This window comes from Apiospora hydei (assembly GCF_038363865.1).
Source record: "Apiospora hydei strain CBS 114990 chromosome Unknown utg000007l_segment0_segment0, whole genome shotgun sequence".
NCBI lineage: Eukaryota > Fungi > Ascomycota > Sordariomycetes > Amphisphaeriales > Apiosporaceae > Apiospora > Apiospora hydei.
The window spans coordinates 2,333,080-2,357,339 of record NW_027117366.1 but is presented as its reverse complement, the minus strand read 5'-3'; the positions used below and the strand labels follow the sequence as shown (position 1 = coordinate 2,357,339).

Below are 24,260 nucleotides of genomic sequence, written 5' to 3'. Positions count from 1 at the left end.
CCTAATCTTATATGAAGCCCGATTTCAGAGTAATTTGAGACGGCCCCGAAATGTGACGTATCGCGCTTGTTAAACTTTGAGTAACAACCGCGAACGTGCCCCTTCGCGGCGGAAGTCCAAGTAGTCGTACGACGTAGTATGTTTGCGATGGCCGGATCTCGATCATTCTCTCTCTAATCTCGACTTCCTACGCTGTGTCTGCACAGTCCTTTGCGGCTTTGCCACATTTCGACTGGAAATCCCATCGGCTTTTTGATTATCGGTGCCGAGCTGTCCTAGCTCCCCGACGGTGAAGTGGCGCCTGTACATCAAACCAGAAACGTCCAGAAGCTGGGATACACGAACTCTTCCTCGAATATTCTGCGAACCTGTTCAAGGACGAATCTCTCAACCTTGCCGACATTCTTCAGGCTTTGCTTCATGCCTTCTCTCTGCCCGATCTCACTCTCAACCTTGATCTCTTGCAGAAGACCCCCATCCGCCCTCCCTTGGATGCTTTTTTCTCCTTTGGTATAGTAGTACTACCTTTCATCCCCTGGTCCGTGCCATTAGACTCTTCAGGATCGTCATCATCATCATCCCCAATGGCAGTGAGTGCATCGTCTGGGCTTAGGAAGCAGAAGTGAACCCTCTTCCTGATGTACGCCACGACTCCCACGCCGTCGAACGAAAGGCCGGTAATGTTAAGCTTGACAGGGATCCCGACGAAACTGGGCATCGGATAGTCAAGCAGGATCTCGGCTGTGAGCATGAGCTTGATATCCCCTGAGTATTTGATCCGGAACACAGCCTGCATATCTTCGACGCGGGGCTCGCGAAAGAACTTGCGGCGCCGCTGTCCACCAGAGTCTGCAGCATCCTCCTCTGCTGAATTATAATCATCTACAGCGACTGATGAGCTGCGCCGCCCAGCGGGTGCCGATGAGTTGGGGCCGTCCCTAGTCGGCGGCCGCGACGCCTCGGCGGATGTAGGAGCCATAGTGGACACGCTGTGCTTTTCGCGTAGAGGCTGTCCGGGAGTGGCTGGCGCCAAGAACGAAGGTTGGACATCTCCGACGCTGTTGGAACCTTGCGAATATTTTCGACCATTTCCAAAATAGCCCTGCCCCTTATTGTTCCAGGTATTGTTAGAAGAGAACGAAGGTCGCTGGCCTCTGTCTATTGGCGATGACAGATTGCTCGTCGAGTCCAACCACCCGTTCAGATGCTGTGCACTGGCCACAGCTGCCAGTGGTGTCTGCGTGCCCGACCAGCCTGTTGCAATGTGCGAGGGGAAATAATGCATATTCGAGGTACCACCGGGTATTCCTGGCGTGGATAGACCTAGGAAGGGGCTTCCCATATCCGCTGGTGTGCCAGGAGCACTTCGTAGACCTGCAGTGTGAATATGCGGCGACCCTCCTATACCTGGGGTAGGCGGCGTGCTGCCAGGTGTGCCGTAAGCGAACGACAAGCCGAGCCGCCTGCCTTGCTCGACTTTGCGGCGCCGTTCGGCTTCCCGGATGGCATCGGAAACGCCTTCATCGCCAGGACCTGCGACCCTAGCAGTGCCGGGCCGAGCGTCTTCTTCATCTTCTTCGTCTTCATCATCATCGTCCAAGTCGTCGGCATCCGGATTCTCTTCATAAAAGTCCGGCAACGGATCGCAGATGTCCTTGAGCACGACCTCGGGAGGGATGCTGCCAAATTCAAAATCATGCACGGTCACCGACTTGATGAAGCGCGGGAGCGGGACGGCCTGAAATTTGGTGTGGATGAAATCCCGGATGCTTTCGGCCAGAGCATCGCCGTCTGGCCCGCCGGTCAACGTGTCCCAGTTGAGATCTATCGACATGTTTGTTCCTCTGGAAATAGAGATCTTATGAGACTAGATGGTCAAGCATAGTCGAGATGCATAGTCTGGCCTGTCGATCGTCTGATATCAATACCAGTAGTGAATAATGAGGAATTGACGTTGCAGTGGGGGCGAATTGAGGTCACTCACTTGCTCACTAACCAGAGCCTCAGGCACTATGAGAACTCCAATTTAGTGGGGCTTTGTAGGTCCAGTCGCACTGAGTTTGCGCAGACCACTGAAGTAACAGGCACCTAACCGTACACCTCTACAAAATGTTTCTACTTGCCGAGCAGGTAAAGATATTAAGCAGGCAAACACGCTGTTGTTGCAATAAAATGTTGCATCGCGAGTATTTCGGGGCATGTCTCAACGTTACTCGCTATGTAGAAACCCGGGGTTGATACCCCATACGCCTAGGTTAGGTAATCATTAGGGTATCGTAAAGTCAGACGCACTCTAGCTATATTATGTACATAACCTCACCACGCTGCTGTAATGAAACCATTCCTTGTTAAACACCAACCGGAACAGTCCCTCCTTTTCGCTAATTGAAAACGCCGCGCCGTGTCAAAAACAACCAAAAGACGTAGTATAAACGAGAGTCATAAAGCGTCAATCCCGGCCTCGTGGAATTCTGATCTACATGGTAGGAGGCGCCCCAGGATCTATCATAACCGGCTCATCCCCTCCTATGTTACCAGGCACATGCGGTCGCGCAGCCAGCACCGGCACATTAAACTGGTGCCAGCAGTTCGGCGCTTGCAGGATATACCTAGTCTGTTGTTAGCCACTGCTTATTCGAAGGGGAGGATAGTCCTCTTACCTGGCCATAGCCTCTCGGAATCTGGACTTGTACTCCTTGGGACTCGTTACCGTTGGCCTGTTTCGACCGCCGCCAGCAAATCCTCGTCCCTTGATCCAGCTCTCGAGTGTCTTGTCCCATGTGTATGTCCGGATACAGTCGATGATGCCGACCACCAGCTCCTTCTTGATTTCGTCCACGGCAACCATGAGGGAGTAGTCCATCACATTCTGTCGCGCAAGGAAGAGCGTGTCGTTCCACACGGACGCACGCAGCAGCTTCTTGGAATGCTCTCGGGCGAACAGTGGCGACTCCCAGATGAATTCGACCATGTTCTCGTCCAGCAGGACTTCGTTTTGCTCTCCTGTCGACTGGATCTTGCGGTTTCTCATGGAGCCTTTCAAGTCGAATATTCTGGTAGGGGCCCGGTCGTAGAACAGGTTCTCCATCAAGAGCAGGTCGAGCTTGATCTCTGTATTGGTTACGGGATTCTTGATAATAACTTGGAAGAACCCCAACATTTTAGCAATGACAGATGGCAAGTCGTGGAACAACGCCTCGGCCATGATACCAAAGTATGACGGAGCGAACTTGAGGAAGGCAGACGTCTCAATTGGCGACAGCGACTGGGAACAACGGATTAGTAAACTGCCTACAAAATCAGGAAAGCGTATGACATACCTTCATCATGAGCCGGTCGTCTTGAGTCTTCAGAAATACCGACTTGGTCTTGCCGCCCCTTGAGTCAAACTTCAGACACCGAGAGAGGCACTCCACGATGCGGGGTGCCACGCCACATTTGCGTCTTAGAGCATCAAACTGTTCGGCGTAGAATATTTTGACAAGCATCTTAGCCGATCCTTCGTTGAACTGGTACTTGAGATGACTGCTCGTCTCTCGAACAAAGCTGGCTTCAAGAGCCTCGTCACTGACGTCTGTCCATTCCCCAAAGCCATAATCAGCTGAATTGTCGGAGAAGCTTTCTTGTGAGCCTCCTCTCTGGCCATGGAACCTGCTTGCCTTCGATCTGTAATCTTCACAACTTAGAGCAAATGCAATGAGCGAGCTCGGCTCATCCTCCCGCACAATAATGTCCGAATCAATGAATATGTGATCTGTAGCATTCAGGGGGTAGTCGAGGGCTGGCCACTCACTGGCTGATCTCTCAGCCCAGAAGTTGGTAAGCACTTTCATGAAGTTCATCTTGTCCTGCTTTGGCAACTCGAGGGGAATCTCGGTACTGGAGTCAATCGAATCGGCAATTTCCTCGATTGTGCCCTCCAGTAGAGATTGTTCCGTGTCGCTGTTTCCTTGCTCGTCATCGGTTGGCGCTTGGCTTGTAACATGTGTCTGGTCATCTGCCTCAGCCTCGGGCGTATGCTCTTCTGCGGGGGCGTTCTCCGCCAATGGAGACAGAGGAGCCTCATTTGAAAGCTCCATTGGATCTGTAGGTTCTTTTGCGGCCGCACTATGATGACCTTCCGTCTTCACATCCGTGGGGTCCTTTGAGAGCAATGAGTCGTCAACGCCTGGACCGGGCTCATGCGCAGCCTCATCGGGATCCTCATACACTTCAACGATTGCTCTGGTAGATGACCGCTGAAGGATAGCTCTTGAGTAAGACATTTTAGCTGCGCGGTTTTTCTGATCTTTCTTTCGCTCCTTCTCAAATTCTCGGCTGAGCTGCTCAAAATGCTTAGCAAGGGTAGAAACCCTTGTGGTGTCCTTCTTCTTGCCAACAAATCGCGGGATGGACGACTTGACACTGTTTCGTGACCTCAGACCAAACAACTTCTTGTCGTTCTTGACTGCCTCATTGGTAGGTACCTTACGTAGATCTGTTCCAGGGGGCATCTCGGAAGTAGGGGTCTTGCCTTTGTCTTTGCCCAGCGCAAACAATGTCTTGCCAACCCCAGACTGCGACCGCGATACGCCTGGGATGTTATTGACTGGCTGCGATATGGCGCGAACCATTGGCGGTGAAACGTGCAAGCCCATTCTACGGGACGAAGCACGTTCAGGAACCTTTGGTGTTTCGCGCGCGTTCTTCGCTATGTCGCCTTCCCCAGCCGCCACACCTTTGGCTTCTTCAAGGATTACCGCTTGTTGTTTACGGCGTAGCTGTTCGATTTGTTCGGTGACAGACGCCGAAGGTGCTGGTGTCGTAGGAGAAACGGGTGTTTCAGCAGGCGTCGCTGGTTGATTTGTAGACGGACTGGATATTGGTTCCGGGGGTTTGGGTGTTTGCTCCACCGATCCACCCAGACTTGAATCGAACGAAGGAGTGATGACATCCTTGGGCGTCGCTAAGTCTAGAGGCTCAACTCTTTCGAGCGGGGTCTCAGCTGGAGTGGCCGGAACAGCTTGAGGTTGAGACTTTTGAGAGAGTGCAACCTGGCCACTCGTACTGAGCTGTGAGGGGTCCGGATCCTGCGGTTGACTACCGGGCTTCGTCCCAATCTCAGGAATGGTTGCTTGAAAACTCTTTTCGGTCAGGTCGGTGGCTTCCGACATCTCCGTAGTTGTATCGGTACTAGACAACGACTCCTTCGACTCATCCGTAAACATCTTCCGAAGCTGGAGCATTGTAAGTCTTCGAATATCCTTCTCCGTCGGAAGGAAATCAACTTCGAACTTTGCAAAGATGGCATCCCAGTCTGTGACCTTCTCCAACATTTCGCGAAGGACAACATTAAGTGGAATGACTTCGTAATACTTCGAGTTCATGTATGCGTCCTGAAGTTTGCGAATGAGCGCAACGTGCTCCTCCTGTATCTTCTTGTTCATCTTTTCCATCTCCGTCTTGCAGGCTTCAGACTTTTCCACTGGGATGTTGTCCAGTTTGATGGCCTTAAGCCTCGCCTTGACTGAAGTTGTGAAACGAGCCCATCTGTCTTGGCAGGAGGTGAATATATCGTTCTTCAGGTTAAGGTCGTGCTCAACCTTCCAAGTGATGCGAGCTCGTGGGACAATGATCTCCAGGAGATCAATGGGGTCGTAGTGTACCCGCACAACCTTGTCGTGTATGCCAAAATACCGGATGTGATCACGGTGATGGTCATGGGGACATTCCCAGCCATCATCACCCTCGAACTTGACAAGTCGCGTGCCCCTACTCCAGAACGACAGTTCCAGGTATTTGCCAAATGAGTATTTCCAGGTTCCTTTCGACATTTCCATCTCAGCAGTTTCACGTTTGCACAACTTGCAATAACTCCACATTGTTATGTTCTCACGGCGTGGATTGCCCCGTGTGTCCTGCTCGATGAAGAAAGTGATTCGAGCCTCTCCGTGGACGTAGGTACGATGGTGCTGGTGCATCTTCTTGTCACAACTGGTACTTGCGCAGATCGTGTCGGCGCCGAAACAGACATCTTCTATATACTGTCCCAGGGTGCAGTCCGGGTCCATAGTGGGGCTCTCCTCGGCATGCTCGTCGTAGAAGGCTATCGCTATCAGGCCAGGTTCAACGCATGGGATTTTTGTTTCGGTGCAGATAACCGAATGGAGGACCACAATATTCTGATGAGCGTATGGCTCGAACAAATCCAAATTGCCTTGAATATAGTTCTCCCACTGCCTGGTCTGGGTCTGGTAGTTGTAGAGAGCTTTGTCGTACTCCGCATCATGAACGGCATGCAAAACCTCCATGATATGGCGGGGTGCTTTCTGGCCTATTTCATGAACCATTTGGGGTTTGATCAGCTGGAATTTCTGAGGTTTGGGCTTCTCGTCATCTGCCCTCTCTTCCACCACGTCCTGATCCCTCAGCTTTTTCAGGTGGACCAATCTCCGCTCTTGTTCGCGTGCTTTCATCAACAGATACGGCTGAGAAAACCGAACAAACGGCGAGGCTGATAACAGTTTCGTCTGATATTTTGCAACCATGTCGCTGTAGTACGTAGGCATGGGGACATCGTCAGGGACGAGGCTGTCGCTGGAAGCTCGGCCATCATTATCGTGGAGCGAGACCAGAGTATCTGTCAGCTGCAAAGCGTGCGAAACACTGGGGTCTGCTGGAGCGACGGCTGCGCTCGCATTAGAGTCTTGAGTCTGAGGCGAATCATCGATTGTCATCGAAGACATTGTTCTCTGTCGCGCACTGCTCGTGGCCGAGTCTTGTGTCTTCAGTGACAGCACACTCTCAGTGGTGGGCTGGCTGTAGCCTGCGGCCATTTCTTCGCTCGTCGGTAGCTGTAGAGATGAGTCCTGCATCAGACAAGACTCAAGCTTGAGATTGTAAACAACATAGACCATGAACTCGGTAATACGCTTGATCTTGGATAATATTGAGGTCGGAGCGCCTCTCAGCGCAATGGTGCAGCCCAGCTGTTCTTGGCTTCCTGCAAGAAAGACATAGGTTTTCTTCCTCCCGGGTATGTCCTCGTTGACAAATGTCTTTACCTCGAAACTAGCAGCCTTTCCAACGCCTAATCGGCCTGGCGGGAGACTGAGCATGTCTATGGAAGAGATAATCGGAGTGTCCAAGCATCGTGCAACAGCCGAAAGTACTGATGGCTTGACATTGTACGCAACTGCGACGTTGGCCTCGGCAAGGTACTGCAGTGCCAGACCCGAAACCGACTTCTCAGCCAAGATGAGCTGTGGTCGAAGAGCCAGCAGTCGATCGACGATCCGTCTGAGAAACTCTTTCTCCTCATCAATAACTGGCTGAAGACTCAGAAAATGCTGGGCATGTCGGCGGTACTCTATTGGGAAGCCCACGATTACGACAGGAGGTCCTGTCATGCGTCTAGGCATGCTTTTCAGCGCTAGCTTCTTGGTGAAAATAACCCCAGAGACATAACTAGTATCCCCTGGCCTTCCGCCTGGGATCTTCTTGAGTTTAACATAGTGTCTAATGTCGATGTCATCCCCATTCTCAATATCAGGATCAACAGAGGTGGTGCACTTGAGCAATATTGGGATCAGGGCCTTCTCCCACGCATTGGCGTTTGGTACACTGGTGTCTTCAAGTAATTGCCGCAATAGCTTTCGTACATGCAGCAAGCTGGCCGGGTTCAACTCTACTCTGGGCTCATTGTCGCCTTTCATCGAGGAGCTTCGCGTGAGCCGGGGTAGATCACCTTGCATTGGGTTGTCATAAAGAGAAAGCGTATCAGTGGAGTTAGTCGGTCCGACCCGCAGGTGTGCACTTTTCGGTCTGGGAGACCGTAGATGATGGCCGGTTGCACTAGCCGTGCTCATGTTGCGCCGTCGGGATGGCCTCCTATACGAACTTGGACCGTCATCAAACCCTCGGCTAGTAAAACTGAAGCCACTGACGCTCTTATCTGCCTGAGCCCTGGTCCGATTCTTTCGGTTTGGCATGTAAGGACCAAAATTCACTTTGTCCTGGTCAAAGCTGGAAGGGTTGGGCTCGTTGCTCGTGAGCGTCTGGAAGATGCTCATCTGTTCATCCCCACTAGACTCATCCGACATGAACGGAGCTAGATCAGGGTCGATAACGTTGTCATCGTGGAAGGCGGGAAGGCCACTCTTCTTGGCCATTTCCTCATTGGCCGAACGCCGGAACGGCGCTCTGTCCTCTGGTTCGGGGGAGCAGCCTTGAACCTGCTCAAGAAATTGTGCTTGGAATGATGGCGTCGGTGACCATGGGCGGATGACTGTGGCCGCCCAGCCAACGATTTGAGAGATCTTGAAGAGCTCGGACGACTAAGTTAGGGCGCATCGATCTCCAACACTGCAGAATTACGGTCCGCCGACTCGTTGATCCTTCGCGTAGCAGGTATAGCCATCATTGGTGTAGTGAGGGTCCTGTTGTCCTCGTCTTCTTCTTCGGGCCTCTCAGATATGCTGCCACTGTCCCTATCTGACTTGGGAAGCTTCAAGGTCACTGATTTTGTATTGGAACGGAAGATTGCTGGTAAATACGAATCATCTGCAGAATCATCGGACATGTTCCCATCCTCGCGCTGGCTGATGATTTCCAGGCATGTTTTGCAGACCCTGAGAGTGCCTTGCACCCCAAACTTTTGGCCTGATATAATGGACGTGCATCTGCTGTCAAAGATGCAGCCACAAGTTCGACAATGATGCTTGCGACGGAAAGCGGTAAATGGCGCACCGCACAAAAGCACTCCTTGCACGTTTCATCCGCCATCCAAAAGTCCTTGCTGAGAACTTGCTTCCGCATATGTTCCAGAGTGGCACTTACCATTTCAGGGGCTCCTTCGTGTGTGGTAGTGCCGGGGATCTTGTATCCGCCTGACTTCATGCGTTGGGGCTTGTCGTCTCGCCCAAACGAATCGTGCTGTACTTTGTAATGGGCGGAGGTGCTGACAACACTGGGCTCAGCAGTACTCTGAGATATAGACGATGACCTCGAATGGCTGCCACGCGAACGAGAACCACTTATACGATCGATGACAGCAGGTCGCCTGGCGGCATCTCTTGCAGTCGCACGTGCTGGCGCTGCTGATCGGTTGTCTTGGTTGCCTGAGTGAACCGATCCTGCCGCAGATGATATGGACCCCTTTACGGGGCTGATAGGGGAGTCCAGATTGCCATCGGACCCTAGCCTTGCGTGCTGAGGAATCGAGAGATTGTCCAGCGCCCCCAGTCCAGCGGTTTTGGCATCAAAGGTATCGTACTTGTTCGACCCTTCCATTGCCGTTGTTGGCAAAGGCCCATCGCTCGCTCTTCCAATGCTTTTCCTCTGCCCGGAAGATCGAGCTGAACCCTCTTCAATGCGCGACGAATGTGCAACCCAGGGCCCATCTTTGTAGGCACTCACCGTCACAGGAGCCACGGTAGCTGATGCCTTGGTGAGGTTGGGGATGGTTTGGCGACTAGAGGACGCTGATTTTGATGTAGCCGAGGCGGACAATCCTGTCGCCGAAGAGGGTTTGGTAGATTGATGTTGTTGGGACTGGCTTTCACTCGGCAGGGCCCCGAAGGCGGGACGGTTGAAACGGTGGGGTCGGAGAAATTCGAGTTGAGGGTTGAACTCGTCATACCGGTCTCAACACGGGGCAAGGAGGCCATCGAAGCTTTGGAAGTAGTGGCGGTGGTACTAAAACTCCTTTTGGACGCGTTGTCCTGACTATCGCCATCGTCTTGCAGTGTGGCTTTCTCTTTCCAGAGACCCCAACGGCCTCTTTGAAGCGGGAATAGAGGCCGCTAAAGCCATGTTGAACCAAGTCGCCGGCAAAACCCTTGCTTTCAGGCGAGGCAGAAGCGTCTGGGGGCGGGGCGAGATCGTTGAAGGTCGTCAGGACATCGCGTCGGTTGGCCGAAGTGTGGATTTTGTCGAGTGCTTGCGCAAGCTGCTCTTTATCAGCTTGGGAGGAGATGGCAGAGGCCGAGGCGAGAGAATCGCGGCGGGGTCTGGTTTCGGACTGCGATGCCAGCAGCATAGGCGACAGCTGGGATTGAACGTTCTTGCCAGACATGGTTGCTGGCAGTGATACCGTTACTACAGCAGGCCGGTCAGGCACATCGGAACGAAAGTAGAGAAAACCAGCATAGCGGTGATAGAGAATTATTTAGGGGTCGCGGACCATAGCGCACTATGCTTCAACGGTTTTGGATCTGATGAATCGTTGTCGAAGAGTCGAGACCCTCGGGGTCATGCACTTTACGACCAGGTAGGCATACGCATCCGATCTGCGCCAGGGACGGAGAAGCAATGAAGGTTCACGCTTGCGCTCTGTGACGTGACCTGGCTGGGACAATTTTGTTATCGTAACTCGAGTTGTGTCAAATCAATGATTGGATCTAGGTACTTGGTAGTAGCAAGGCCTCGGCGTGCAAAGGCGAAAGCAAGAAAACAACGCAGGACCAACACTTCCAATCTTGTGAATGAGGCCCTTGTGAGGAGAGTCTTGAGGTGATTGTTGCGTGGTTTATGTCCGTCCGATGACTCCATACGTACCTACCTACCGATTTGGAGATATCTACCTGCCTGACTGCCTGGGTAAGACGTGCCTGCGTGCATTACCAGCACCTAATGGGCAGCTCCCGTCCGTTAGCATCGAGTCCGACGAGTGTTGAGGATGCACTGCAACCCGATCTAGGCCCCACTGGGTTTAGTATTGGCAATTGTCCCCCCACTAAGATTCTAAGGTTCACTGCGGCTTGGCACTTGGGTAGCGCCGTCACCCACCACTGACAACGGCCTGGTTAGGTACCTCATAGCAAAGAAAGAAAGAGCATTGAAAGAGAGCGAAAGCCCCGCAACGCGTCTTGGGTTCGTCAGACCGCGTCCCCCAGGTCTTGGCAAGGATCACCAACTTAAAGTTATCTGGAGCTGCTCTGCTTGACACATCCACCACCTATCCGCCACAGATTGCTATAGTGCCTCGAGATCGACAATTGCCCGACAGACAGATCTGGGCTGCACTGACTGATTTGCTCCAATGCAGACGACCTGCACCATCTCATTGATGCAGCACCAATGGACACCATGGTGAAGCGCTCAATACCTACACGTGAGCCCAGCTCTCCACCCTTCGACTTTGCCCTAGACGTGCTCGGACAAGGAAAGCTACCTCGTCGTATCTTCAGGGTCCCGGCCGACCAAGAGAAGCTTCTGCGTGAGCCCACCTCATGGGCAGAAGACCTATTCAGACGTCCCCAAGGGCTGGCCAATGTGACCGTAGAGGTGCTTGACAACTTGTCCGACTTTCATTCTCGTCAACTCCAGGAGCCCCAGCAGCAGAGCTCTGCTATTGCAAGTCAATCACCAAGTGTGCTTCATAGGGAAACCGCAGCTGTTCCAACGTCACCCTCGGGAACTCGTTCGAATCTGGCTCATGGAGAAGATGGCGATTCTTCACCTGGTACCCCGATTTCAGGCTGGAATTCGTCCCCTCCGCCAGTCCCTAGGTCAGAACCACCAGAGGAGGAGTCTGATGATGATTCATTCACCTCACAGCTGCCGGCACCTCCTGCTGCCATGATGCAGCCCGTCAGTAGCCCCGACGGTCCTAATTCTCGACGAGACCAATCGTCTCTCGAGCAACCATTCGAGACTCAACTACCTGCGAGGCCACCCTTACAAGTTGGTCCCGGTATCTCCAACCTACAAAAGCGACCCGTTTTCGACGATTTCCCTTCTAGCAGCCCAGCTATGGACGAAGAGCTGGAGATTGTACAGCCGGCTGCTTATGACAGAGATATGATGCCTCCTCCACCGCATAAAGCTGTAGAGCCGAATCCAACGCCACCTTCGGCACAGCAAGTTCAAGTACCCAGTACCTTCCCTGAACCGCAGAGCTCGAAGAGCGCATCTGAGCCACCGAAGGTGAAAGCGGCAAGAAAACACCGGCTCATGCCCCGTGTCAACGTCGTAGGATTGTTGACGGATGATCTACCACCGACAAAACCTTTGATAACATCTGGGCTTAGGGCCCCTCCCCCGAAAGCAAGACCTCATAAATACGTGCCAGAGTCCTCATTCAGTGACGAGGCATCATCTTCTATTGTTCCATCAACTGAGAACCATAAAGCTCTACATACTCCATTCAGAGACACCAATGGCAAATCCCCCCGAAGACTCTTATAAGGGAAACACAGGTGTCCCTTGGTTCAAAGCAGTTGCATGTGCCTCCACAATCACCCAAACACAAGCCTCCTACTCCGCTCTTGCCGCCTCGAATAGCACAGAGTCCTTTGTCTAGCTCTCACGGCCACCCATCGTCCCCCTCAGATCGTCCCTTGACTTTCTCGCCTCCGCCGCCGGTAGCTGCTCCTTTGCCAGCTCCCCATGTCCAGTTGTCGGTGCCCAACTCGACAGTTCCTGTGCCAGACCCTAGCGGCGATGACTCCGGGCCTCGACCCGATGAGCCTGTCGCTCAGCCAGTAGAACAAAATAGCATGCATGATCAAGAGGACACAAACCTTGAAGAGAGGCTAGCAGATCTTGAGGAACAGCTGAAGCAAGCCAAACTGAATATCGCCTACTACAAGGCACAGGTTCGATCTGGGCACCCCTCCTCTAGCGTACACGCCGCTGGATGCTCCAAGCCAGCTGAGATCCACAATCAAACATCAGTAGCCGAGCAGGATGCTATGGTGGTTGATGAAGTTCCGCAGCAACGCGAGATGGTTGAAAGGAACGCAGAACATACACCTTTCGACCAGTATACGAATGCGTACCCCGCATATAAGAACCATGGCAATATTTGGGAATTTGTGAAAGCATGTGTTTACATACAACAGTTGCAACGCAAAAAGCCCTCGCAACATATCAGTATGATGACTTCATCCGGGCTTGGACTGAGGGTTTCGTCCCATATGTCCTTGGATTCGATCTTGAAAGCTCAAAAAACCACTCACCGCCATTGAGTGGTACATGGAAACGGTCGATAATGCACATTTCCAATTCCGTGGGGGGATTATAACGAGGGACAATCTCGAGACGGTGTTTGAAAAACACCCGGAAGAGGCAGAAGGAGCTCGAAGTCATCTTAGAGTTGCAGGTTCAAGGAGAGGCCCGCTTCCAAAATCGTTGCCGCCGGCAGAACCGACACTTGCATTACCGCCGACACCGGCTATCGGCACAGCACGTCTTTTAGATCAGGTTCTTGCCCAACCAGAAGAAGAAGTGGTAGACTTGGCAAACGGTGCGGACTCTACCGTGCCGGCGGGACATCCACAAGGACACCAGGAATTGCGAGGAAGCCAAAGTGATCCCCTTGACGGCACGATAACAGAAGCGCGAAAGCCCAAGCCGCCAGCGGGTTCACTAAGGCATTCGACTTCAGAGATCTTTTCTCGCAAACGACCAGCAGGGGACGAAGTTATTGCTGCATCCCCCAAGAGAAAATTCAGCCGTACCTTGAGCAGCCGCCAAAGTGAGCGCTCGACCCCCTCGGCAACTTTGCAACCATCGTCGACCTGCGGCGGCCTGCCCAGATCCTCCGCTCCGTGGCTGGGCCCCAGAAAACATGCCAACGACCCAAAGAAAAGAGCCAGGTCGTGGGAGAAATTCCTGGCCAAGAAGATGAGGCGAGACCAGGAAAGCATTGTCAATAGCTCTGCGCCGCCGGGTGGTACTCCGACCTCTGGCCAGAAAGAGTGATGCAGGCACACACATACACGGTTGTCCGAAGGACGAAGACGGAAGGAGATGTTTATGATCATGTAATTCAAGCGATACCCCATGGCGGTTGAATGTGTAAGAGAATGACGCGAGACCTACACAGATAGTGTGGAAGGCCCTTTCAGGTGGCAAAAGGAATTGGCTTCTTGTACGAGCAGGATATATATCCCTTTATGACTGTTGATCCAGAATATAGGAATAGCTTGAGCAATCCAAAGAACCACCTAGCAATGAAGGAGCTTCCCATTCATTATATTTACATGCTTCCAAAATTTGGTCTGGCAGAATCTGTGGCTGCAGGCAATTACATTGCACTACGCAAAGATAGATGAAGATCTTGTGGTCTTAAGAATCATTATTTTTCGATTGCTGGCTCTGACGGCCCAATGAGGCATATTGAAGCCTTATCTTACACTCTATGGTCGTCGGCCACAAATCAGTCTTCTACCCAGGACACGCAATGACCCAAAGTCGCAGAACCGACCAGCCAGTCTTCCTTCCCGTTCAGCCCGACTCGGCCTCCCTGGCCTCGGCCCCCTGGTCGCCCTCGTCGGCCGGCGCGTCCTCCTCGGGCGTCAGCGTCTTGAGCTGCAGCGCGTGGATGCCATGGTCCTGGGCCATCTCGTCCCGCAGCAGGGCGTACACCATGCGGTGGCGGGCGGGGCGGGCCTTGGCCCGGAACTCGGCCGACGCGATGACGAGCCGGAAGTGCGTCTCCTTGGAGGTGCTGTCCGCCATGGGCGCGTGGTGGGCGTGCTTGTGCGAGTCGTTGTAGATTTCCAGGCGCGAGGGCGCTAGGGAAGCGGTTATCTGTGGTTGTTTGTTAGTAGGTGAGATCGTACATTGAAGAAGTCGAAGTCATGTGATTCTGGAGAATAAGCAAGGGGTGGTTTTATTTTGTTGGGGATTGTAATGTGTGCAGCATCGAAGTCGGGGGTTCTTGGCTGGGGTGATGTGTGGGTGAAAGTGGGAGTGTGAGGGGTGGTTTACTTTGCTGCGGATGGTATCCTCCATAGGCGTCTTCGAGGAGGTGGCCATGCTGGAGAGTTGGCGATAAGCCTTGGTGCCGGCGCGGAGATGCCGAGCAAACATCTAAACAGTATTGCCAGGTGCAGGGCGTCGGTGGTTGTGGCACTTTGATGGTTGAATCAATGGAGGGTTGGCGATAGTGTACAGTGCAATTTGGCACGGTATGGTTACTCATGTACTACTTTACGGATGGGATATTCGGATCCGGCTGGTGGGTGACTGTCTGTCTGACTTCATTCTCTGCGATGGATTTAGAGTTGGGAGGGGATTGGGCTTCCGGGTCAGGCGGACCGGCGATTCGGTATGTGCCTGTAGATTAGATAGAGAACTGAGAGAACGGACGGCGTCGAAAAACCCAAGGGGCAAAATGCAATTGGAAAGATGCTGCACAATCCCGATCTCTCCTACCACACACCACCGGCACCCCCCTTCTCATTGATCAATGACCTACCTGGATGTAACCCTGAGATTTCTACTTTGGAACATTGCACGGCGTCTTATTAGCTAAGGTAATCAAGAAAAACCAACGGCAGTTTTGTCCACCTCTTCGGAATACGGCATGTCAGCCATTGGGGAGTAGAACCCTGGCCAAGCGGATCTTCTGTATGCTGCAGGCATTTTTCTTCCCGAAAAGCACCTAACCTACACCTGCAACCAAGCACACGGGCAGTAGCAGCGGCGGCGGCAGCAGCAGCATCTTGGCAGCACATTGCGTACATTAGTACAGAAGTAGTGATACCAGGGTGGTTCACACACTTGCTCTACCCGGGACACTCATTAGGTACATACTGACGGGAACTGATACTACTCACACAGCCAGACCGACAAAGTCAGTCAAGCAGAGAGGCGCACAACACATCGGACGGCCCTCGGAGATCGGCTCTTTTTTATACTTGTCTTTCCTTGGAACGGTCCCCTTTTTTCCCTTTCGGTTTCTGAGGAGTCCCCGTAATGCTGTTGTGTAGTAATATTGCCGGCCCTGCTTTGCGTCTTGCGTCTGTTTCCTCTCTTTTCCCAGTTGAACAACGGTCTGTTGCCTGCATTAGTCGTAGCAAGCCGCGGACGCTGTCGTCACTCTTTTCCGGACCACCACCACCACCATCACTGCTACCACGATTAACTAAACCCTTCGCTGCCACTGCCGGCCTGCTGCACTCCAGGATGGCCTCCACCCTGCCCAGACTGCCTCTCTTCGAGGCCATATCGAAACATGACCCAGACTCGACGGCCGTTGTTCATTGCCTCTCTGGACGTAGCTTCAAGTACGGCGAGCTTCTCCCCGACGTTGCGCGCACCCGTAATCGGCTATACGAGGCCGCCGGCAGATCGGACATCCGGGGAGAGCGAATAGCATTCCTAGTTGAGAACAGCTACGACTATGTCGGTACGCATTGGTCTTTGTTATTATGTCCCTGGGATCCTGTTTGGCGCAAAAGTCAAAAAGCCGTCCATTATAACGAAAGCTAACCGACAAACCAAGTAACCCTGCTTGCGATTCTGGCGGCACGTGCCATTGCGCTGCCGCTTTCACCACCCTTCCCCCCGCCGAGCTGCAATACATCCTGTCGCACTCGGAAGCCCTGCTGCTCCTGCACTCGGCCAAGTATACCACCAAAGCACAGGAAGTCCTCTCGACGCCATTCCCAGACCCGTCCCCGAATCCCACACCGCATCCTCACCCCAAACTCGTCGAGCTGCCCAAGCATCTGGGCGGGACTTCTTCTAGTGCCGAAAATGGGGAAACAAATGGAGCCGCCCAAGCCCACCTCAGCAGTGACGATGCCGACACCGAAGGTGCGGGCATGATGCTCTTCACCTCGGGCACCACGAACCGGCCCAAGGGCGTCCTGCTGCCCGAGACCGCACTGACGGCGCAATGTAACTCGCTGATCTCGGCCTGGAAGTACACGCCCCGCGACCGGCTCCTGCACGTCCTGCCCCTCCACCACATCCACGGCACCGTCAACGCCATCCTCACCCCTCTCTTCGCCGGAAGCACAATCGAATTCCTGTTTCCGTTCAACGCCGATACTGTATGGCGCCGGTTCGCAAAGCCATTCCTGCAGACCAATGGCAATGGCACTAGCAACGGCGTCACCAATGGCGACTCCGCCGCCACCGCCGAAAACGAGGCCAAATACGCACACCTGTCCAGCGCGCCCATTACTTTCTTCACCGTCGTCCCCACCGTCTACACCCGCCTGCTCTCGACGCACCCAAATCTGCCCGCCCCGATCGCGACAGCGGCGCGCACCGCCATCAACCCGGAGAACATGCGCGTGTCCATCTCCGGCTCCGCGGCGCTGCCGACGCCCGTGAAGCGCGCCTGGCGCGACCTGAGCCACGGCAACGTCCTGCTCGAGCGCTACGGCATGACCGAGGTCGGCATGGCCCTCTCGTGCGGCCTCGACTACACGGACCGTGTGGACGGCTCTGTCGGCTGGCCGCTCCCCGGCGTCGAGGCCCGCCTCGTCGACCCCGAGACCAAGCAGATCGTAACCGAGGACTCGGCCGAGGGCGGCCGCGAGCACAGTGGCGAGATCCAACTGCGCGGCGCCAACGTCTTCCGGGAGTACTGGCGCAACCCCGAGGCCACGGCGAAAGAATTCGTCGAGGGCGAGGACGGCCGGGGCTGCTGGTTCAAGACGGGCGACATCGCGCTCCGTCGGCCCGTCGCCACGGGCACCGGGTCCGGCTCGTCGGGCGACTGGGCCCGGGGGTCCATGTACTTCATCCTGGGCCGCCAGTCGGCCGACATCATCAAGTCGGGCGGCGAAAAGGTCTCGGCCCTCGAGGTCGAGCGCGAGCTCCTGTCCCTGCCCGAGGTCGCCGAGGCCGCCGTCCTGGCCGTGCCCTCGGGCAAATGGGGCCAGAAGGTCGGCGCCGTCATCGTCCTGCACGACGCTTACAAGCCCAAGGGCTGGAAGCCCATGGACATGCGCCGCGCCCTCCGCGACCGCCTCGCCAACTACAAGATCCCCCAGGTCCTGCGCGTCGTCGAGAGCATACCCCGCAACGCCATGGGCAAGGTCAACAAGAAGACGCTCGTCGGCGCCGTCTTCAAGGAGGACTTCAGCGGCGATGAGATGTAAATGGCCAACCAACTAGCAGGTTGGTCGATCATGTACGATTACGAAAAAATGATACTCGAATCCTTCTCGAGGGTTTCCACTCAACTCCCTGCATTGTCAACGGGAATCCACCTAAGAAAGACAAACTTTATACATGAAAACGGGGTTGGCTGCGTATATAGAGCAAACATCAAACCCCATGGAGGCACTCTTGCTGCAGGGAATTAAATAAAACATTGATACTTATCACATGATTCTCACTGGGCTTCAGCAGAACACAAGCAGCACGTAACGGGCTTCTGGACTTTGGTCATGAGATCAATATATTGCAATTACGCGGTATGTAGCCGGGCGTCTCTACTGCCCCAACTGATGATGTACTGGCACAGCTCGTAGATAACTACTGACAATGCTGCGCGTCCCTTTTGTATATTCTCCATTATTAAAACTTCCGCCACATCTTGTGGGCGATGGGAGATGTAGATGACACCTGGGATCGTGGTCAAAGTCCCTCTTAGACTCTGCTGCCATCGTTCCTGCATACCCTCCAAGGGTCTTCATGGCTCCAAAACATGACCATGTCGGGGCAATCAGGGTAGAGGTCAGGCAATTGTATCCATAGCAAATACATTCATGCAAGGCTCGCACCTCGTGCGTTCCAAATTTTGACCTTAGACGGTGAACTTGGCCTTGGCACGCGTGCTTCCACTGTGAGCAGCATCGGTGTGGCCGGAGTACTCAACAGGCTCGTTGGCAGGGAGCTTGAGAATCTCCTTGAAGCGTTTGCCGATCTGCATCAGGATGTCCTGGCCCTTCTGCACGGATCGGCCCTTTCCGCCAGCAACGTCGCCGTCGCCCCTGTTAGGGATGCTCTTACCGATTGTGCGTGTCCAGACACCGATACGGAAGAAAGCCTTGCGCACGTTGACGACAACACCCATGACTTCGCCGTCATCCTCTTCCTCGAGCGTTTCGCCAATGGCAGCCAGCATGGTGTGCAGCCAGATGTCGTTGATGTCGCAGTTGCGCTTATCCTTGAAGCTGTAGGACCACTTGCCACCGTGCTTGTTCTGGGGGTCCTCCCATTCGGGGCGCACGCCCTCCTTGAAGAGGTGGTAGTCGGACTTGAGGGCCAGGTCGCTGACGGGAGCGATGTTGTTCTACGGGTTGCGTTGCATTAGTAGGGCGTCCTGCGACAGCAAGGGCAAGACATTACTCACGTAGATCCCCCAAAACTCCTCGACCGAGTTGAATGTGATGACTTCCTTCAACAGATCGTTCCAGTTGTCACCCTGCAATACAATTGTTAGTATTATTCCAAAGGGCACGTGAGGTAGGCGGCTTTCAGCCGAAGACGTAGGAACGTACCTTGCCGCTCGAGGGCTTGGTGAACCACAAAGTCCACTTGTTCTGAAGAGGGTGCTTGACATTGAAGTTATCCTTGTCGTGAAACACCGTCACCAGCTTTCCATCCATATCGACTTGGGAAGTCTCCTCGTGCTCACCCTCGGGCGAGACGGGAATCGTCTTGAGGTCGACTTGCTGCTCGGCCATTTTGACGGTTGTGTGTGGTTGGTGGGGATGTGTCGGGAATTTTTCTTCGCTTGGAGAGGCGGGGGAGAGAGAAGGAAATGGATGTCAAATGCACAAAAGATGCGCAATTCAGTAGAGGAAGTTGGCAACCTGAAATGAGGTTTAAAAATCGTAGGGAAGGTGCCTCGAGAGAACTCCGACTGCTCAAGGGTTTGGGGCGCGAATGGAGTAGGGACGAAGGCGGATGGATGCGAGGTTTCAATGTTTCGCTCTTTCGTGGGGCAACAACTAGGCAGTTGGCTGTGGTTTTTATCTTATCGCGCTTTGAGGGTGAAAAGAATGTCAGCGGGAGGGGGAATCGACGGCCGAAATGGGCGGTTCGTTGCTGTCGCAAATCCGAGGTCTGACAATGGGTATAAAAAACGGTGTCTTGCGACTTTGCACCAGGCAGAGCCAATTCACTCGAGTAAAATTCGATCTGGTAGAGGGATTCGCACGGGAGAAAGTGGAAAATGGAAGTTGACAACTGATGAAACTGGCCGCCGTCCTTTCTGGCTGTCAGCGCCCAAAGCCGCCCTATTTCATGAACGATTTGATGGGTGGGGCACACTGACACTGGAAGCGGGAGGTGCGTGTACGTACCCCTTCCATGTTCCTACCTAACATTGAAGGAGGTACCCTGGTCACAGCACTGGGTAACAGCTTGAAGGGGTTGTTTCTGTGACACTCCTCCCTGGTTACATGCCTATACCTTAGCAGGTAGTTGACCAAACACTCACCAGACATTCACATGAGCTAAAGGAGAAAGAGCTCAAATACATTAATATTTAACCTGCAACAGATCAATAATCAATAGCAATCGGTCCAATGAAACTAAAAATAGCGCAGAGCATCAACTGATGCCTTTGCGCGACACTCAGTCGGGTTACAAAGCCACATGTGGTTTAGTAGGCAGTTTCCATCATCAAGGCCACAATATACGAAACATGGTCCAAGTGTAGGCCTCCCTAACGTACACTGCAATTCAAAACTCGACATCATGCAATTTTGTTCTCCGCCGGCTTCGACCCTGGCCTGAACGGATCGGCATGACATGGTCAATCTGCCCGTGTTCGGTTCGGTTGTTTGATAGTGCTCGCCCGCCAGGTTCAGGTCAGGTCAGGGTGCTCTTAAACCCTTGGTACGCCGAGTTGATATCCAGCTCCAACTCTCTGGCCTGCTGCTCGCTCAATTCCTCGGTGGCTCTCATCTGGTTCAACGTGATAAGCCACTGGACGATCTTCCCTCGATTCTCAAAGTCGCGGTCCGTCACTTTGTTCACGCTCTGGATGACGTCTGTGAGGAGAGGATGCAGTTGATCTTTAGCAAGAAGCCCAAGCCGCAAAGCATCCAAGAAGGTAATAAAGTCCTGGGTCGCTTCCAAGATGAGGGCCCCCGACATGTTGCTGGTCGACGAAGGCGGCGCAGGAGCGCTACTGGTCGAGGCGGTGACGGCGGTAGAAGGCATGCCAACTTTGAGACGTTCTGTTGCCCGAGGCACTTCCAGCTGTACACCACATTAGCGTTCTCCTGCAACAGTTCCCGGTCATGTATTCGTACATCCCACTCAGCCTTAAACTCTTCCAAACCAACAAAGGCGTTGGCAACAGTTTCGTCGGCGAGAATCGACTTGTACTGTTTCAAGGATCTTTCGCAGATCTCCGTGTAATCGGCCTCGGGAATGGCATCTTTTAGGAAGGCCTTCTCTAACTCATCGAGGGTAACGATGATGGAAAAGATCTCGGCAAGAGAATCCTGCAAATCCCGTTCCGCACGTGTTTCTGCCAACTTGACCTCCTATATCATGTACATCAGTATTGAGCGCACCCAGGGAATTTGAGCTACGTACCTCATCCAGATCTATCGTCGCAGATAAGGTCGTGTTTGGGACATAGCTATGAGGCGTCGGCGCATAAGCCTGCCTGGATATCATCGTGAAGCTGCTGACGTCACCAGGAGACGTCACATCTACAGATGATCATGGAAGTTGCACTTGGTGCGAGGTTCTATCGCCCAGAAACCCCAGGCCCCAAGTCCAAGAGTTTTGTTGGTATTGAGCAAGATAAAGTCTAGATATTAAAGGACAAGGACAAGAACCAATGTAAGACTGCGATCCACTATGCTCCGATCGGATGTAATCACGCAAAACAGCTGTACCTACGGGCATACATACTTCTGGCCCAGATGCGACCGCCGCAGTACAGCAGAGGCTCAAGTGCCCTGGATTAGGTAACCGTGGAGCCCCCACTACGCTGCGAGTACCTGCCAAGACCGACTCCCTCTTTTTTGCCTAGCTCAGCTCTGATAAGTCTTATCGGCGCTTTGCTCCACCTAAAAATTTCATGTTGGCAAGCAGAAGAGCGACCGGCTCAAGGAACTAACAGTACCATACCCTCGTGAAAGAAGGTGTGTAGGTCAACAATCACACCCAATTTCTCGACACCTGCGCATTTTTCTCAGCCGATAGTCAAGATGGCCGGCGCTAAGAAGAACTTCAAGGCGACGAAGAAGTTCGAGTCAAAGCACTTGAAGGGTGTTTTAGATCAGCGGAAAGCAGCCGCCAAGGTCAAGCAGCGAGCCCAGGTCAAGGCCAAGAAGCAGCTGAAGACGACGAAAGATGGCGAGTTCTTCAAGGGCCCTAACGATCCCGATGCCCCCAAGAAGGTTGGCAAGGACAAAACCCCCAATGTCGGAGAGATGAGCGTGGACGACTTCTTCGGCGGCGGCTTCGAGATCCTGGACAAGTCAAAGGATGGGAAGGCTGCTGCCAAGCAGTTGGGCAAGCGGAAACGAGACCAACCCGCCGGCGATGATGAAGACCCATTCGAGGATGGCAGCGACGACGACGATGCCTCGTCCGCAGACGAACAGCAATTCGGAAGTGACGACGAGGACGCTGCCGACGAAGAGATGGACAATGCGGTTGGCATGAGCAAGGATGCGATGGACGCCCTGGCAAAAGACGACCCGGAATTCTACAAGTTCTTGAAGGAGAACGACCCCGAAGCACTGGAGTTCGACGATGCTGATCTAGCTGAAGTGGACGACCTGAGCGAAGGAGAGGAGCAGCCCAAGAAGAAGCGGAAGAAGGCATCCAAGAAATCCGCCGAGGACTCCGATGAAGAACCTGTGGACGACGATGAATTGACGCGGGAGATGGTGGCGCGTTGGAAGACCTCCATGGTCGAGAACCACTCTCTGAGGGCCACGCGACAAGTCGTGCTGGCTTTCCGTTCTGCTGCGCACTTGAACGAAGACGACGCCGAGGGCGAGAGAAGGCAAAAATACAACATCTCGAGCCCAGAGGTGTTTCACGATATCCTCGTTGTTGCCCTGAAGCAAATACCCGAGGTGCTGCAACATCATATTCCTGTCAAGGAGTCCGCTTCTGGCAAGGTCCATGTGCCCACCGAGTCCAAGAAGTTTAAGACGTTGTCTGTACTTCTCAGGAGTTTCACATCCGCCATCCTTCACCTTCTGGGTACACTGTCGGATGACGCCACTCTGAAACTGACCCTGTCAGCCTTAACTCCCCTGATTCCGTACATGCTCAGCTTCAGGAAGTTATTAAAGGTCCTGATCAAGACAGTTGTCGGGTTCTGGTCGCTACACACCAGCAGCGAGTCTACCCGAATCACGGCGTTCTTGGTGCTGCGCAAACTTGTGGTCATTGGTGACAAGGGCATCCGAGAGGTCGTTCTGAAGGCTACGTATCAAGGCCTCATCGCCGGCGCACGGGTTACAAACGTCAACACAATCCAAGGTATTCACCTTATGAAGAACTCGGCGGCCGAGCTTTGGGGTATCGACCAGGGCATCGGCTACACGACAGCATTCGGTTTCATCCGGCAGCTCGCTATTCACCTGCGAAACAGTATCGTGAACAACCACAAAGAGTCTTACAGAAACGTCTACAACTGGCAATATGTGCACTCTTTGGATTTCTGGTCGTGTGTTCTGGCAGAGCACTGCAGCCCGCTGAAGGAAGCCGAGTCAGGGAAGGAATCGCAGCTGAAATTGCTTATCTACCCCCTTGTTCAAGTCACGCTTGGGGCTATGAGACTCATTCCCAACGCAACATATTTCCCTATTCGATTCCAGCTGATACGGTCATTACTACGAATCTCACGAGCTACTGGAACTTACATCCCTCTTTCGTCGGCTCTCATTGAGGTACTGAACTCTGCCGAGATGCGAAAGACCCCCAAGGCCGCAACCCTCAAGCCCTTCGACTTCCACGTTGCCTACAAGGCGCCCAAGTCGCATCTGGGAACCCGGGTATACCAAGACGGTGTTGGCGATCAGATTGTTGAGCTATTCTCCGAGTACTTTGTGCTTTGGGCGACAAATATTGCGTTCCCCGAGTTTGCTCTGCCCGTCATCATTACCCTGAAGCGATGGCTCAAGCAGTCGAGGAAGAAGACTGGCGGTAACAGCAACGGCAAATTACGGTCGGGCCTGATCCTACTAGTGCAGAAGCTTGAGGCGAACTCTAAGTTCATCGAGCAACGGCGCGCAAAGGTAGACTTTGCTCCCAGGGACAGATCCCCAAGTGGATGCGTTCCTGAAGGAATTCGACTGGGAGAAGACCCCTGTCGGTGCCTACGTTGTCGCTCAGCGGAAATCGGGTGCTGAGAAGGCCCGCATGCTGGAGCAGGCGCGAAAGGAGGATGACCGCAAGAGGAGGGAAGAGGAGCAGGAGGCTTTGGCGGCTGAGGCGATACCTGAGGACGATAGCGAAGAGGACGAGGAAGTGGACATGATGGACGAGGATGATGAGTCTTCGGATGACGAGTAGAATGCCCCAGGTTGGGCTCTAGACAAGGAAGAACATGCATTTAATAAGTAGGCATGTTCAGGTTGTTCAAAAATTGTTCTGTG

At 53.5% G+C, this 24,260-nt stretch overlaps 8 protein-coding genes across 8 annotated transcripts; 3 read left to right on the top strand and 5 right to left on the bottom strand.

Moving 5' to 3' along the window:
- Positions 1 to 308: 308 nt before the first annotated feature.
- PG997_009819 (uncharacterized protein) lies at positions 309 to 1,834 on the bottom strand (the record flags this gene model as incomplete). Its single annotated transcript, XM_066814134.1, has 2 exons — positions 309 to 487; positions 526 to 1,834. The coding sequence occupies 2 exons, from the start codon at positions 1,832 to 1,834 to the stop codon at positions 309 to 311; spliced, it is 1,488 nt and encodes a 495-aa protein (XP_066666096.1).
- A 642-nt stretch (positions 1,835 to 2,476) lies between these two features.
- On the bottom strand, positions 2,477 to 10,054 carry PG997_009818 (1-phosphatidylinositol-3-phosphate 5-kinase FAB1; the record flags this gene model as incomplete). Its single annotated transcript, XM_066814133.1, is given in 6 exon segments — positions 2,477 to 2,609; positions 2,661 to 3,265; positions 3,321 to 8,315; positions 8,345 to 8,640; positions 8,655 to 9,623; positions 9,694 to 10,054. The coding sequence occupies 6 exon segments, from the start codon at positions 10,052 to 10,054 to the stop codon at positions 2,477 to 2,479; spliced, it is 7,359 nt and encodes a 2,452-aa protein (XP_066666095.1).
- A 1,013-nt stretch (positions 10,055 to 11,067) lies between these two features.
- On the top strand, positions 11,068 to 13,686 carry PG997_009817 (uncharacterized protein; the record flags this gene model as incomplete). The annotated part of the gene is made up of 3 exons (XM_066814132.1): positions 11,068 to 11,952; positions 12,132 to 12,855; positions 13,049 to 13,686. The coding sequence occupies 3 exons, from the start codon at positions 11,068 to 11,070 to the stop codon at positions 13,684 to 13,686; spliced, it is 2,247 nt and encodes a 748-aa protein (XP_066666094.1).
- Positions 13,687 to 14,211: 525 nt separating this feature from the next.
- Positions 14,212 to 14,745, bottom strand: PG997_009816 (uncharacterized protein; the record flags this gene model as incomplete). The annotated part of the gene is made up of 2 exons (XM_066814131.1): positions 14,212 to 14,517; positions 14,698 to 14,745. The coding sequence occupies 2 exons, from the start codon at positions 14,743 to 14,745 to the stop codon at positions 14,212 to 14,214; spliced, it is 354 nt and encodes a 117-aa protein (XP_066666093.1).
- Positions 14,746 to 15,897: 1,152 nt separating this feature from the next.
- Positions 15,898 to 17,828, top strand: PG997_009815 (uncharacterized protein; the record flags this gene model as incomplete). The annotated part of the gene is made up of 2 exons (XM_066814130.1): positions 15,898 to 16,130; positions 16,217 to 17,828. 2 exons carry the CDS (start codon positions 15,898 to 15,900, stop codon positions 17,826 to 17,828), a joined length of 1,845 nt encoding a protein of 614 aa, XP_066666092.1.
- A 650-nt stretch (positions 17,829 to 18,478) lies between these two features.
- Positions 18,479 to 19,361, bottom strand: PG997_009814 (uncharacterized protein; the record flags this gene model as incomplete). Its single annotated transcript, XM_066814129.1, has 3 exons — positions 18,479 to 18,967; positions 19,028 to 19,099; positions 19,176 to 19,361. 3 exons carry the CDS (start codon positions 19,359 to 19,361, stop codon positions 18,479 to 18,481), a joined length of 747 nt encoding a protein of 248 aa, XP_066666091.1.
- A 1,132-nt stretch (positions 19,362 to 20,493) lies between these two features.
- Positions 20,494 to 21,312, bottom strand: PG997_009813 (VPS28 protein; the record flags this gene model as incomplete). The annotated part of the gene is made up of 3 exons (XM_066814128.1): positions 20,494 to 20,886; positions 20,940 to 21,176; positions 21,229 to 21,312. 3 exons carry the CDS (start codon positions 21,310 to 21,312, stop codon positions 20,494 to 20,496), a joined length of 714 nt encoding a protein of 237 aa, XP_066666090.1.
- A 539-nt stretch (positions 21,313 to 21,851) lies between these two features.
- On the top strand, positions 21,852 to 24,177 carry PG997_009812 (uncharacterized protein; the record flags this gene model as incomplete). Its single annotated transcript, XM_066814127.1, has 2 exons — positions 21,852 to 23,900; positions 23,950 to 24,177. The coding sequence occupies 2 exons, from the start codon at positions 21,852 to 21,854 to the stop codon at positions 24,175 to 24,177; spliced, it is 2,277 nt and encodes a 758-aa protein (XP_066666089.1).
- Between the last annotated feature and the right edge of the window lie 83 nt (positions 24,178 to 24,260).